Source organism: Corvus brachyrhynchos, unplaced genomic scaffold, assembly GCF_000691975.1.
Source record: "Corvus brachyrhynchos isolate BGI_N302 unplaced genomic scaffold, ASM69197v1 scaffold346, whole genome shotgun sequence".
In the NCBI taxonomy this organism is placed as follows: Eukaryota; Metazoa; Chordata; class Aves; order Passeriformes; family Corvidae; genus Corvus; species Corvus brachyrhynchos.
In genome coordinates this window covers 4066950-4080934 of record NW_008238644.1, presented here as the reverse complement: position 1 = coordinate 4080934, position 13985 = coordinate 4066950, and the positions used below count along the sequence as shown (strand labels likewise).

Below are 13985 nucleotides of genomic sequence, written 5' to 3'. Positions count from 1 at the left end.
GCCCCCCCGCCCGTGTGCAGGGCTGTGGATGGGAGGTGGCGCCGGCACAAAATCCCATCAGGAGCTGCACCCCGAACTGCTCACCCCTGTGCAGGACAGGTTGCCCTGCTTGGCTGGCATGCTTCCAGGAAGCATCCCAAAGGAGATGCCTGATGCAATTCTGCCCTCCGTGGGCCTCCAGGCTCTCCTGGGGATGCAGGTGTCACTGTCACATGCATCCCTCTCCATCGTTGTCCCCAGCAGCACAGAAAGGCTGATATCCATGGTTCAATCTCAGGTGGCCACGTCCTCATGTCCCAAAGGAGCCTCAGCAGCTCGGGGTGGGTCGTTGGTGACTGCAGATGCCTTTGGGTGAGCCTCATCCAGATGGGGACGAAGTGCCATCCCCTTTCCTCAGCTGGGGGAGCTTCGGGTTCACCACCAGCAGGTCCCAAACAAGATGGTGCAGACATAGCTTTCGGCTTCCTCGGCTCAGGGTGTCACAGAAGACAAGGGACCTCGAGGAAAGCAGCGGGCACTTTCCCCTCACCAGCAGCTGGCTCTCCATCCCTGCCCGCGGCGTCAGTGCAGGGGAGGGCTTTGGCGTCCTTCCTGGGCAGTGCTGCTCTGCCTCTCGAGCCTGGCTGGGGAGATAGCGGAGGTGAAAGGGCGCTTGGCGCTCCTCCACGGGCTTGGGTCAATCGTTAATCGGGGAGGGATTGCTCTCCACTGTCGCAGGTAACCTCCCCTCGGCTCCCACCCCGCACAAAACAAGCACCCCCGGCAGCGGGGTGGAGCTGCAGCGCTGCGAGCGGAGCCTCTCGCAGGGCCATGGGAACGTGAGCACACGGGAGGGACCTGGGCGAGAAGCTGCGAGCCCTGGGTAGGTGACAGAGGTGACAGCCAGCCCCCACCATGGTGTCCATGGGGCTCCAGCTGCTGGGCTACACCGTGGCTTTCCTGGGTTACATCGGCACGCTGACGGCCACACTGCTGCCCAGCTGGAAGACCAGCTCCTACATCGGCTCCAGCATCGTGACAGCCGTCAGCTTCACCAAGGGGCTGTGGATGGAGTGCGCCACGTACAGCACGGGCATCACCCAGTGCGACATCTACAGCTCCCTGCTCAACCTGCCCGCCGACATCCAGGCGGCCCAAGCCCTCATGGTGAGCTCCTGCGCCGTGTCCTCCCTCGCCTGCCTGCTCTCCGTCGTGGGCATGAGGTGCACCGTCTTCAGCCAGGGTTCGCCGGGCAAGGACCGGGTGGCGGTGGCGGGCGGCGCAGTCTTCGTCCTCGGGGGGCTGCTCTGCTTCATCCCGCTGGTGTGGAACATCCACGTGGTGCTGCGGGATTTCCGCAACCCCGTCCTCCCCGACAGCATGAAGTTCGAGCTCGGGGAGGCTCTTTACCTGGGCACCATCTCCTCCCTCCTCTCCCTCATCGGCGGCTTCATCCTCTGCACCTCCTGCCCTGCCCGGGACACAACCACCGCCTACTCCAGCGCCTACCAGCCCCAGCTGCTGGCGAGCAAGAGCCCTCGGCCCTCTGTCAGCCAGGTGCAGAAGAACAAGAGTGAGGTCAATTCCTACAACCTGACAGGATACGTGTAGTCGCTGCAGGTGGGAACCAGGCTGGCACTTCTCCCGGCTCCCCAGAGCGTCCGGGCTGGCACCAAGGGGACGCGGTAAGAGCAGAGGACACGGTGGCATCGCCCGTGCTCAGCCCTCTCACGTGCTTGGGGGGGTTGACCCCGCTCTCTCCCTGGGATTCTGAGAGCCTTGTGACTGCTTGGAGATCCCAGCTGGTGGCTTACATTGATGAAGGACCCTGAATCCGGCTTCTGTTCCCTACTCCATGCTGCCAGCTCACAGGCAGCTCCTGGCACAGCCGGACCCCAGCCTGCAGCCCCAATGAACCTACCTGGAAGGGGGGAGTGGGCTTGTGGCCCCAGGGACCAGCCCGCTGGCCATGGAGGCATCACAGCGGGGTCAAGGGCGTGTGCGTGGGTCTGGAGTCACTGCTGGGGAGGTTGAGTGCTGGTTGCAAACCGATGTCGCAATAAATATGTCTTTCTAGCCAGACTGTGTCCCAGCTTTTCTCTGGCACCGAGGGACCAGCAGGGGGGCTGTGGTGGGGGCCAAGATGTGAAAGTGGCCCTTGCTGTGGCACAGCTGATGGCTTTGTCACCCAGGAGCCCAGGCAGGTGGGAGCACTGCTGAGGGGGAGGAGGGCCACTCCCTGGTACAGTTTGTCCCTGGGCACCACGCTGGGAGGTTGCCATGCACCACTACTGCCAGGGTGCCAGCGGGGGCAAGCAGAGCTCCCTGTGGGCTAATAGCAGGCAGCACCTTCCCTTCTGTCTCCCCTTCTGCAGGTGTGATGAGACTGGGGTGCCCACAGGGGGATTCATTGCCCCTGTGTGCGGCACACCCAAGTCCCCAGGTGGTGGGGAGCTCTGGCACTCCCCCATCCCCATCCCAGTGAGCACTGGCACCCTCGGGGCAAACACGGTCCCAAGGACCAGAGGCAGCTCCTGGCCATGGTGTAGGCTGAGCAGCTGCAGAGAGATCTCACAGGCAGGTCCTGAGCCCCGAGGTGCTTGAAAGGCGTGTTTTGGGATAAAAATGCCACCAGTGAGACACTGGAAAGCTGCAAGGGATAGGCTGTGGAGGGACAGGCTGCGTGGCTGCAGCCCTGCACGGGAGCAGCAGCATGACATTCACACAGGCTGCTGGTGGCACTGGGGGATGCTGGGCACGTGCAGGAGGAGAGGAGGTACAGGCCCAGCCCCACAGCCCACCGAGGAGCAAGTACATCTTAATCCATCTGATGTACCACTGCCCCACGTGAGAGAACCCCCACTCTGCCGTGCCACAGCACAGGGCCACCCAGGGATCCCCTTGCCCTGGCTCTCTGTCTCTCAGGGAGCAGGAGCCCTTGGTCTACCTGCTGACCCCTCATAAAGCAATTTAGATTAGGCCATGGAGAGGAAGGGACCATGCTCCCCACTCAAACGTCACCACCGTCACCCTTGCACCAGTGAAATCATATTTGCTGTGGGGTTAACACGCTCCTGATAACGTTGGGTCACGCTTTCTCCCCTCCTCAGAGAGCAAGGAGCCACACGGGGACCCATCCCCAGGGTGACGCTCGCTGGAGGGCACCAGGGTGGATCTCAAGGCAAAGGCCAGAGGCCCCATTTCCATGGCCAAGGGACAAAGCACAAAGCACAGCCTCAACCCTGGACCAGCTGAGTTATTTATTCCTGCCCCGGGGAAAAGAGTGCCCTGGGGCATGCAGGAGGCTTAACCTGCTGGCTACAGCCCCCCAGGAGATGCTGCAAGTTCTGAGGGTCCTTTGGCCATAAATGTTTTGTTTCTGGGCAGCTGGTGGAGAGAGTGGGAGAGAAAATAGCTGGTACAAAAGGTCACACCTTAAAGAGGAGGAATTCCCGGGCACTAGGTCCTTGCCCCTCACCTCCCACCCCTGTCTGCAGGCAGAGGCTGCGCTAATTAAACAAAGGGGCATTTGAAACGCTCCGTTCAGAGCTTGATTGGTGCTGGCCTTATTAATGCTTTAATTCAAGGAGCAGAAGGGAAGCTTCCCCCAGAAGGAGAAGGGCAGCTGGCACAGGCAAGGGCAGGCAGAGCTCAGAGCTCGGGTACAGAAACACCTGTCACACTGGAACAGGGACCAGCCTTTCCCCAGGCCCCCGTGCCACCAGCCCCACCACAGGGGAGCCCCGGAATTAAGCAATGGGTGGGGTCAGGGAGGGGAAAGTTTCTCCCCTCCAGCTTCCCTGACCTTCAATGTGAATGCACCCAAAGATGTAAAACTTGGCTACAGGGTAAGGCAGGTTGACGCAGATTTTCCACTTGGGAAGGAGGATGGGGAAGGGGAGGGGAGGACACTGGGTGCAAGGATGGTTAGTGGTTATCTCTGCATCACGCAATAGCCACGTTCCTCATTATTGATAAACCAGGTTCCTGAGGGCAGCCTGGATGTGGCCCAGCCTAGGGACAGAGAAAACAGGAGCTCAGACTGTCCCAGGGGGCAGCTGTGCTGATGGTGAGCATGAGTGAAGTGATGGAGCTGAGCAAGCCCCTCAGATGGCCTCTTGCCCCTTACCAGCTCAGTGGGAAAAGCTGAGGGTGCTCCAGAATTCCCTGCAGGAAAGGTGCAGGGGAGCCCAGCCAAGTTCAGGACAAGATGGGCACCCAGGGGCAAAGCAGGGGTGGGAAGAGGGCTGGGTGGGGAAGAGCTCTCTCCTTCTCAAGCCCTCATCTCACAGGATGGTGTGGTGGAGTGGGGAGCCTTGCACCCCTCACTGGAGGGCCAGGCTGCAGTGACTAATCCCCTGTCATAAGGAAACGAGTCGTTCATTCCCCTCTCCTTTTCTTGCTCTGGATGATGCCTCGATGGAAGAAAGGGGGCAATAAAATACAACGTGCCCTTATCTTCAAAAGCAATAGAGGCACTATAAATGTTCAGTACACCCCAACCGTGGATCAGGGACTGCAACCTCATCAGCTGGTCACGAGAAACATGCAAAAAGTCACGACTTCTTCTTCCAAAGAGGGAACGACTCAGCCCATCTCCAAGGCCCTTGCATCCAGCCCTTGCCCACCAAGCACTGCCCCACAGCAGGGCTCTGCTGCTGCCAGGTGCAAGCAGAGCCTCTTCTCATGCACAGCACTGGGCAGGGATGCCTGGGGAAAAAAGGGCACAGGTTTGCCCCAGACCCACCAGAATCACACACCTCCTGTCTCCCTGGGGCTCTCCATGAGAGCAGAGCTCAGCTCCTTCTGGCATCCCCAACCTGCTTCTCATCCCTGCCTAGCACAGCTGACCTGGAGCAGCAGCAAATAATCCATGCAAGCTCTCTGGGGAGTATCAGGCCACGTGCTGGGAGGGCCCCTCTCTGCTCGCAGCCCCCAGGAATTGCTCAGATAGGAGAGATGGGAGCGGGAAGGAAATTCAGGCCAAGTTCCTGATGGGCTGAGGCACTTGGAAAGGGCCAGCACATTCCTCCACCCTCTCCCCAGCCACAGCACACTCCCAGCTGCCTCCCACGCCGTGTCAGAGCCTCCTGGCCCCTCAGCAAGCCAGGGCTGGTATGGAAGATTGCCCATGGCTTTGCAGCAGCCTTTTCAGGAGCAGCAGAGGGTACACAACTGAAAGGGACTGCTCCCAGACACTTCAAATCCTGACTCCCAGGCCGGGCTCAAGTCACACACTGGTGGGAATGGGAGAGGCACTCCCTGCCCCAGCTATGACCCAGACCCCACATGAACCCAGGAAAGAGCCTCATGGATTCACCTCTGGGCATCTGTGGTGCTCAGCTGGCAATTGCACTCCCATTTTAACTCCAAAGGCTTCCTGCCCTCCTGAAGCCATGGGGATGGCCCTGTCTGGAGTCAGGGCAGACAAGCCAGGCTTGTTGGTGCCTGGTTCTCCTGGTCCTGATGGGAGACCTTGCAAGGGAGGTGAGAAACGAGCTCGTCTTTGGAAAAACACCTTCCATCAGAGGAAAAACTGGTGCACAAACTCATGGCTTTCCACAGCATCCCAGAGGAGACCTGTTTAAAGGCACTTTAAAGGATCTTTCAGTCTTTAAGGAAAGATATGAGGGAAACAGGGCAGACTGAACTCCATGACACTGCAGGGGACAGAGGCCTTTGGGTGCACCGAAGGAGATTGCTAGAAAGCACCTTCCTGTTTGAACAACAGCTCAGAAATCTATCAGGAGGGTTATAAAAGGTGTTTATCTCAGAAAACCTGATACCCGTGCAGAGGACACAGCAGTTTGATCTTCAGGCATTACATTAACATCACAATCAGATCGTTCCGTAATAATTTGAGTCTAATCTCTACCAGAGGAGCTTCAGGTTAGTGATCTCAGCAATCCTCATGTACATGCAATCTGTAGCAGCAAAAAAAGGCTTTGTAGTAGAACCCACACCAATTCAGGGAGCAAGACATACTTCTATAGTGGGACAAACGTAAGGTCTTCCAGGGATTTTAACAGAAATATTGGGGAAAACATACTCCATCTCCAAAATCTGCCAAAATCTGCTTTGGAGAATTGGTTTAGAGAATTGCAGAGAAATTGTCCTGCCCCCTCGACAGCTCCACTGCCAAGTGATGGTTCCACAGCACCACGCTGGACAGAAGAGAGGAATACCAGAGGATCCCAAATGCCTTGACATGGACAAACTGAGCTGCCACCACTTTAGCAAGTCTACAGAGTCATCCCAAGCAACCTCTGCCATCCCCCTGCTTGAGGTCACCAACATTTTGTCAGCTGCTTACAAAAGTTCACTCCTAGAAGGGGCTCAGACTCCAGGCACAGCTGAGCCCCTCCAGGCTCTCTGCTAAGCACCAAGTGTCTGGAAGAAACAAATCACCCCGTAAGCAGACAAACCAGGGGGGCTTCACCAGCTTTGAGGTTGCCTTCTATCTCTACTCAGAATTTCAGGGTGTGCTTTGGATGAAGTTTTTCCCACACTGGTAAACTAATCTTTCTTCAAGTCAGGTGTCTTTTTTCACAGAACTTACAACACTCTCTATTTCTGGGATGTCCGGCCTGCTAAAAAAGGCTGAAAGCAGAACAAGACTCACGTCAGAAGCAGCATGATTGCCTGGAACTCGCTTTCCCAGAAAAGCTGTCTCTCTAGGTTTCTCAGGTCACTGGAGCAAAGTCCCACAGCACTACCCGGCAGGTGCTCCCAAGATTACTCCAACAGATGCATTTTCATTACCCAAATTTTTAGCTCTTTCCTTTTGAGGGTGTGGGCACAATTTCAGCCTTCAGTATTTTTCAAGGCATAGAAAAGCCCAGAGACTCTGCAGGCATTACAGAGCTAAGGGCAGACCTCAGCTGTCCCTGGATCCACCACTGTGATGCTCCAGTGCCCTTTGAGCTATTCCAGTACACTTTTACAGGAATGAGGGCACTGCTCTTTGCCTCAGGTTCTTCCCCAGCTGCCACAGAAGCCAAGCACACACCCCACAGAGCACTGGGAGCCTCTGATCCTCCCACGACTGAATGCCTCCTCCTCAGCCTTCTGCCCTTCCCCAACACCCTTTATTTTAATGGTGTTTCCAGATTGTGAACTGGCAGGGCGTTTCACCCCAGGCCTGGCTGCTGGCTGGGACAAGGCTCACTCCACCTCTCTGCTGCCCAGGGAGGCAGCAGGGAAGAGGTATCAGAGAGAAAAACAATGAGCTCCTTGTTTTCAAGGCAAGGAGAGAAGGCTTCAGGACCAGGGACACCCTTGGCAAGGGAAAGGATCTCCCTGTTACAAGGCAAAGCCCCTGGAAGGGGAAAGTGGCTCCCAGAACAAGTCCCCATAGCCCAGCCCAGAGAGCTGCCGGGATCCTGCTAACACACCACAAATTTCCAGCCCCCCAAATTTCCTGACACCCCAGGGCCTGCTCACAAGCAAGGGTCTTGCTGTGGGTTACGGCCTCCTTCCCAAAGCTCAGGAAGTCCTGTCTCCCAGATGTGCTAGGGTGACCAGCATCCCCAAGGGGCTGATTTCTGCCTTGGGACTCTGCAGCTGGAAATAAGTATGTTTTACCTCACAGGTCACCGGCAGATGCAGCTAATCCACCCAACGTGAGTACCGAGTAAAATCCTCATGGGGAGTAAAAGGGAATAAGCAAGGCAAAACACAGTGTGAAGGCAGCCCAGTCTTATGTGAGGAGACAAGTTTACCCTCAGCTGTCCCTGAGTGCAGCTGCCCTTTCCCACGGAAAATCTTTGCAAAGCAGGGGGATGGCTGCCCAGAAAACACAGGACTAAAGCTCTCAGCTCAGTGATGGGGTGAAGAGAGCCACAGTGCTTTCAGCAGCGTGAGCTGAGGGGAAACACAGCTCTTCCCTGGCTCCTTGCACTGCTGCCTGCCTCTGCACACCCCCCATGCAATGCTGGGATCAAGGGCAGGACAGGCTGGGTCCCCCCCAGGCCTTGCCAGGGCTGCTGGCCACAGCCCCAGGACTTCATGGGGCACATCGTGGTACTGGCCCAGTGGGCACCCAGAGCTCTGGGAGGAGGAGGCTTTGCCAGAAAGCCTTATCTCTGAAGATGCCTTTCTGACCTCCTCACCTCCAGTAAGTGTTTATCTCCACTACACAACTTAATCCCTCCCAAACTACTCTGGCAGCAACTCCTGGCACGGGCATTGTTGAGAGAGCTTTGAAAGATGCAGAAGAGAAATGCCAAGTTTCAAACCCAGGTACTCTGATAACAGCTTATCTAAGGAAAATTAATAGCTGCAGTTTGCCAAGCTACATCCATTTAGGAAATGTTCCATCACAGAACTACTTTGTGTGTTATTTCCTCACACTGAGGAAAACAAACCCGCTCAACAAATGCCAAAAACCCATGTCTTGCTCTAAGAAGCATATATTTTTGTCTTGCTGCTGATGTCAGACACAGAGATGTGAGAATAGGAAGCCTGCTAACTGTTCACAGGCTGTTGAACGCTTCCATAGGCTCACAGATCTCTGCTGATGGATGCTTGCATCAAAGCTGGCCTTTGCTCACCACCTCCTCATTCAGCAAAGCCCATTCCTCTCACTAACGCCTGAGTGTCTGTTTTCTGTACATCACCGTGCTGGTTTTGGCTGGGGTAGAGTTAATTTCCTTCACAGCAGCTGCTGTGGGGCTGGGTTTTGGCTCTGTGCTGGAAACAGGGCTGATAACACAGGGATGTTTGAGTTATCACTGAGCAGGGATTACACACAGCCAGGGCCTTTCCTGCTCCTCACCCTCACCCGTGAGGAGGTTGGGGGGCACAAGGAGCTGGGGGGGGACACAGCCAGGACAGCTGAGGCCAGCTGAGCCCAGGGATATCCCAGACCATACAGCAGCACCCTCAGCACATGAAGCTGGGGAGAAGGAGGAAGGGAAGACATTCTGGGTTTGTCTTCCCAAGTCACTGTTCCACATGATGGAGCCCTGCCTTCCTGAAGCACCTGCCTGCCATGGGAGGCAGGGGATGAATCCCTTGTTTTGCTTTGACTGCACACACGACTTTTGCTTTAGTTATTAAACTGTCTTTATCTCAACCCACGGGTTTTCTCACTTTTACTTTTCCAATTCTCTCCCCCATCCCACCGGCGGGGAGGGAGTGAGTGGCTGCGTGGGGCTGACTTGCCGGCTGGGGTTAAATCATGACAATCACTCAAACATGTTCTCCTTTCCCTGGGTGGCAGGAATAAACCAGGAGACAGGTTTTACCCCAAGGGCTCGACACATTCCATGAAAAACACTAGGGATGTCTGTAAATAATCTTCTGAAAAATAAGGTCAAGTATGTTAGGGATAAAGTTCAGATCACAGAGCTACTTAAATGGGAGGGAATAAAAAAAGATGCAAAGAGGAGGAGCAGCAGCAGCTAAGATTACACATATGTGCCGTGAAGAACATTGAGATCAAGTCTGAAGGAGGTGTGGACATTTCCTGCTTTAGAAGCAGCTTTGGAGAAGAAAATAAAGGTCTGTCTTTTCACCCGCCCAGGGTAGATGCTTCAAAGGATGATTGGTTTTTGGGATAAAACTTCCTAGAATGGTCAAAAGTATGGATGCTCCCCAAGATTGTTAGCTATTTTGTACTTCAGAAACCATATTTCATGCAACCATAAACACTGGTGCAAGCATCCCAAACACTGGTAAAGCAAAATTTGGCTCATTGCAATATCCTGGTACAGATTCAATCTCCTCAATGGCTCTAGTGAAAATTAAATATGATTGGAGTGTAGGCCTGTGGTTTGAGGACCAGCTGGAGAGATGTCAGAACAAAACACCAAACATGAATGAAGGTAAGAAACACTACTTTCAAACCATGAATGGAGGGAGATAAGGGAGCTACCTTCGATCTCAAGTGTTCCCACCTGCTGCACTGACCTGAAAACACAGTAAACAGCACAATCTGAAAATGTCAAGAGAGGTCACAGAAACAGCTCTGAAATCTTGAAAGATGAGCTGGAAGTGAAACAGGGTGCAACCAAACAGGAGATCAGGAATGGTAGGCACAGAGACACGTCCTACGGACTGCAAAAAACCCCACAGCTGTATAGACATATCCTTTCTGCCTCCAGCAGCAACAGAGAAAGTCCCTTCTGTGGTAAGGTGTAGGTACAGCCCTGGGGGAAATGACGTGGCACAGTTCTCACCGCGCAGGATGGGGCTCTCTCTGTCCACATTGCTGTGTTGCTCAGCTCTGACTCTCAGGCAACACACACGGCACACATTTGGCGCTATCACCTCAGCACTGGTTTCTGTCACATGGTCTCGTGCCTTCCCAGGTAAAACAAAGTGTTGGAGTCAAAGGAGCAGTGCTGTGCTGGCCACCCACACACCCTCTCCTCCATACCCACGACCTGGGCGAGAGAATGTACTTCAGGAGGGACAGGGAATGTGTGACTGCAAGGGTGGGTTCTCCTCAGCTCCTTGGAGCCAGTCATTTTATGGCATAAAGGAGGAAATCGGGTTTGATTTATGATGCTTCTGTGCTGGAAATAAGCACAGGCTTGAACAATATTGAACTACTCACACTTGTTCTTGTTTTCTTCTCATGAATCATATACTGCGGGCAGCACAGGGAGTTGCAGCATCCTTTGGCTGCAACTGCTCCCCTTTGTCACATCTGGCCGCTCCCAAACCCTTCATCTTCCTCCAAACACCCCATCATCCTCGACATTTCCCAGGTTTAAAGTACGGCCGTGCTGCTGGCTAGAGAAGAGTCCAAGAAAACAAGCCTGAAGGCAAAGCTGCCAGGCAGGACAGCACCAGCTGAAGGAGCTGGGCTCAGCCAGGCTAACGCAGAGCCTTGCAGCAGATCTGACGGCAAGCCCAGCGTCACCACCCCGCCGGCTGTTCCCATGGCTACACGGGAAGATAAATTGAGTTCAAGGAACCTCGTGTCGCTACATTATTTAACAAACAGACAGTCACGCTCAAGAGGAAAACACAGGCAGGGACCCAGTTTAGCAGCTGCGTGGGCTGATCAGACCGATGGATGCCCGAGTGCCTCACGGAGTGGAAGGGCCCAAACCCTGAAGCTCTAGCCCGAGCCAGGCAGGGTGTTAGCCACAAGAAGAGTCCAGCATGGCCACAGAAAAGCCATGCTGGTCCTGCAAGACCACAGCTGTTTGTCCACAAACACAACTAGGCCTTGCACCTGACAGAGCCCTGGATACCTGGCCCATTTAGGACACAATCCAAAGCCTGACTTAGGAAAGGAAAGGCCACTCCACCTGCAAGTCTGTGTTCTGGCCCAGGCCCTCGGATGGATTCCCAGCAGCACTGGGCAAGTAGGACAAGGAATGTGGGCACAAAGAAAAGCATAGGGGAAAAAAGAGTGCGGAGGAGTTATAGGGGTGTTGGGAGAGATGAACAGGCTTTGAGGGCAAAGATGTGGATGGAGCTTGGAGGTGCTGTGAGGAGCTTGTGTTTGGAAAAAATGGTTCAGCATGGCAGCAGTGAGGAGAAACAAGAGGGGTCGGGGGAAGAGATGAGGATGGGAAAACAGGAGCAACAGGAGGTGTTTGGCCCCATGACTGCCCTGAGCCAGCGAGGGATGAGCAGGACTGTTCTCACCACACAATGGTGTAACCCAGAGCCTTCCCCAAAACCCTGCAAGAAGGAGCAGAAGATGACCCAGCTTGGTCTGTGATTCATCAACCAGCTGCAGAGGGGCACGATTCTGTGACTCTGTGAGATGCCAAGGTCCACTGGGCTGCTCTCAGGACCCCTCCGTGGGCAGGCAGAGGGGACACGTGTGGGACACAGCCAGGCCACCAGTGCCACCGTGTGGGAGCAGGTCACCTCGTTCTGCCAGGACACGGGCAGCAAGGCTTCCCGGAGCGTGAAAGAGAGCCTTGGAAACACGTACACACATACATGTATAAATAAACTCAACTCTCACCCTCCCCCCACCCCAGAAACTTAAAAAGAATGAGAGACTTATCCAGAGAAATTTTCTCAGCCAGAAACCTGCTCCTTGATGGAAGCCAAAAGACTGTGTTGTCTCTCAAGTGTTTTTCAATAATGCCCAGAAAAATAACTCTCTTTTACCAGGCACTGAAGTGAGACTGACAGGGCTGTAATTACCAGGGTCTTCCTCCCTACCCTTCTTGAAAACTAGGACTTTGGCCAGCTTCCAGTCAGCTGGGACCTCTCCAGGCTCCCAAGACTTGAAAAATGATGGAGAAAGATCCTGTGATGACAGCACCAGCATTTTCAGTACCCTGGGAGGAATGCCATCATGCCCCATAGATTTACGTGCATCCAGCTGGAGCAGCAAGCCTCAAACAAGTTCAGTTTTGTCTTGGAGTTTATCCTGCCCCTAATCACAGCCCTCCAACACGGAGCTCTGGGGGTCCCAGGACCCATCACTGATGTTAATGACACAGGTGAAGGCATTAAACATCTCTGCTTTGTCCATGTCCCTGTTTGTGAAGTGTCTGACCTCATCAAGTGCAGACCGATGTTATCTCTGATCCTCCTTTTGCTGTTAACATGTTTTAAAAAGCTCTTTTTGCCATCCTTCACAGTGATGGCCAGCTTGAACACTAATCGAGCTCTGGCCACATTAATTTTTCTCCCTGCAATGGTGAACAGCATCGCTCCCATTTTCCCATGTAGCCCGTCCTCGCTTCCAGTGTCCATACTCTGGGCCTTCTGTTCCCCTCAGAAACGAGTCCCCTACGACAATAACCTTTTTTTTTGTCCCCACAGAAGTGATTTTGATGTGGAATGCAGGTCAACTTGACCTTGTCAACACCTCCAATCTCGATGGAGCATAGTCCTCAGCACTTGTTCTACTTGCAGAGCCTTGTATCTCTTACCCAAGGGCACCTGAGAAGGTGGGGTACTCCCAGAAGAGCACCCAGAGAAACACAGTGTAACCCTTCTGTGCAGCACAGACCACCAGGAACAGCTGATTCCAAGGGAAGGCACCAGCACAGTCAGGAGTTACAGGGAAACAGTGTTAGGAGAAGTTCCCTCTTAGGCACCACTGTACATTTGCTTTGATGTCCTGGAGCACAAGATAAAAATCCAGCATGTACAGGTTTAAAACAGAAATGTAACTATCATTTTTCTGGCAGTCACAAGCACTGCACAGGTGTTTTCACTGAAGTGTCCAATACATTCTTAGGTCTCCATCCTCAGACAATGCTGCTAACTTAGACATTGCTTCCTTCTCTGTTGAAAAGTGCCTTTATTATCTAGTTTCTAGGTTATAAAAACTTAATTCTAGGCCTGCAGAGCCAGCTGATTTCCTTTCTACCTAGTGATAAAGGCTATCTTATCTGTCTTTATGGAAAGCTGAACTTCAACAGCTAACAGCCATCGAGCTGTATGAACTGGTTGCACCCTGGAATTTGTTATCAGAGAAAAGAATTTTCCTCCAGTAACATCCAGATAATTGGTCTCTGTCCAAACTCTACCACTTCTCTCCTCTTAGCATTTGAGCTGAAATTTTTGGTAAGGAAGTAAAGCTTTTATTCTCCAACAAGTCAGGACTTCTCCACAGGAAATCGACTTTCCCATTAGCAGTTTTGCCATTGGACTGTAAGTCAATCAGCACATTTAACTAAAACACGCCCAACCCTCCAGAAATGCTCTAATTTAAATGGACAGATTCCTCTGGAATCAAAAGCTGTTATTTTAAACAGGAAAAAAGGGGTCAGGCAGTGACCAAAGAAACCAGGTGCTGAAACAAGTTCCGAATTTAACATTGCCTGGTTTAATGAGACTTGTATGGACAGGTACATGTCCCTCGTCCCGCACTCCCGGCCTGCTGCCCCCGTCCCGCACCCCGGACCCGGTGCCATTGACACCGCACCCCCGGCCCGGTGCCCTCTCACTCCGCACCTCGGGCCCGGTGTCCCCGGTCCCGCACCCCTGTCCCGCATCCCCTGTCCCGCACCCCGGCCCGGTGTCCCCCCTATCCCGCACCCCAGTCCCGCACCCCTGTCCCGCAGTCCCGGTCC

The 13985-nt window shown here is 54.0% G+C and overlaps 2 protein-coding genes across 2 annotated transcripts in view; one reads left to right on the top strand and one right to left on the bottom strand.

The window, feature by feature from the left end:
- The window catches only part of LOC108447459 (splicing factor 3B subunit 4-like), a 3464-nt gene extending 2745 nt beyond the window's left edge, over positions 1–719 (bottom strand). The window contains exon 1 of the mRNA XM_017737516.1: positions 85–719. Within this exon, the coding sequence (XP_017593005.1) occupies positions 85–264 (180 nt within the window). The 5' untranslated portion in view covers positions 265–719. The remainder of the gene's footprint in view (positions 1–84) is intronic.
- Positions 720–809: 90 nt separating this feature from the next.
- CLDN2 (claudin 2) lies at positions 810–2061 on the top strand. Its single transcript, XM_008636204.2, has one exon. The coding sequence runs from the start codon at positions 895–897 to the stop codon at positions 1588–1590; it is 696 nt and encodes a 231-aa protein (XP_008634426.1). The 5' UTR covers positions 810–894; the 3' UTR covers positions 1591–2061.
- The last annotated feature ends 11924 nt before the right edge of the window (positions 2062–13985 follow it).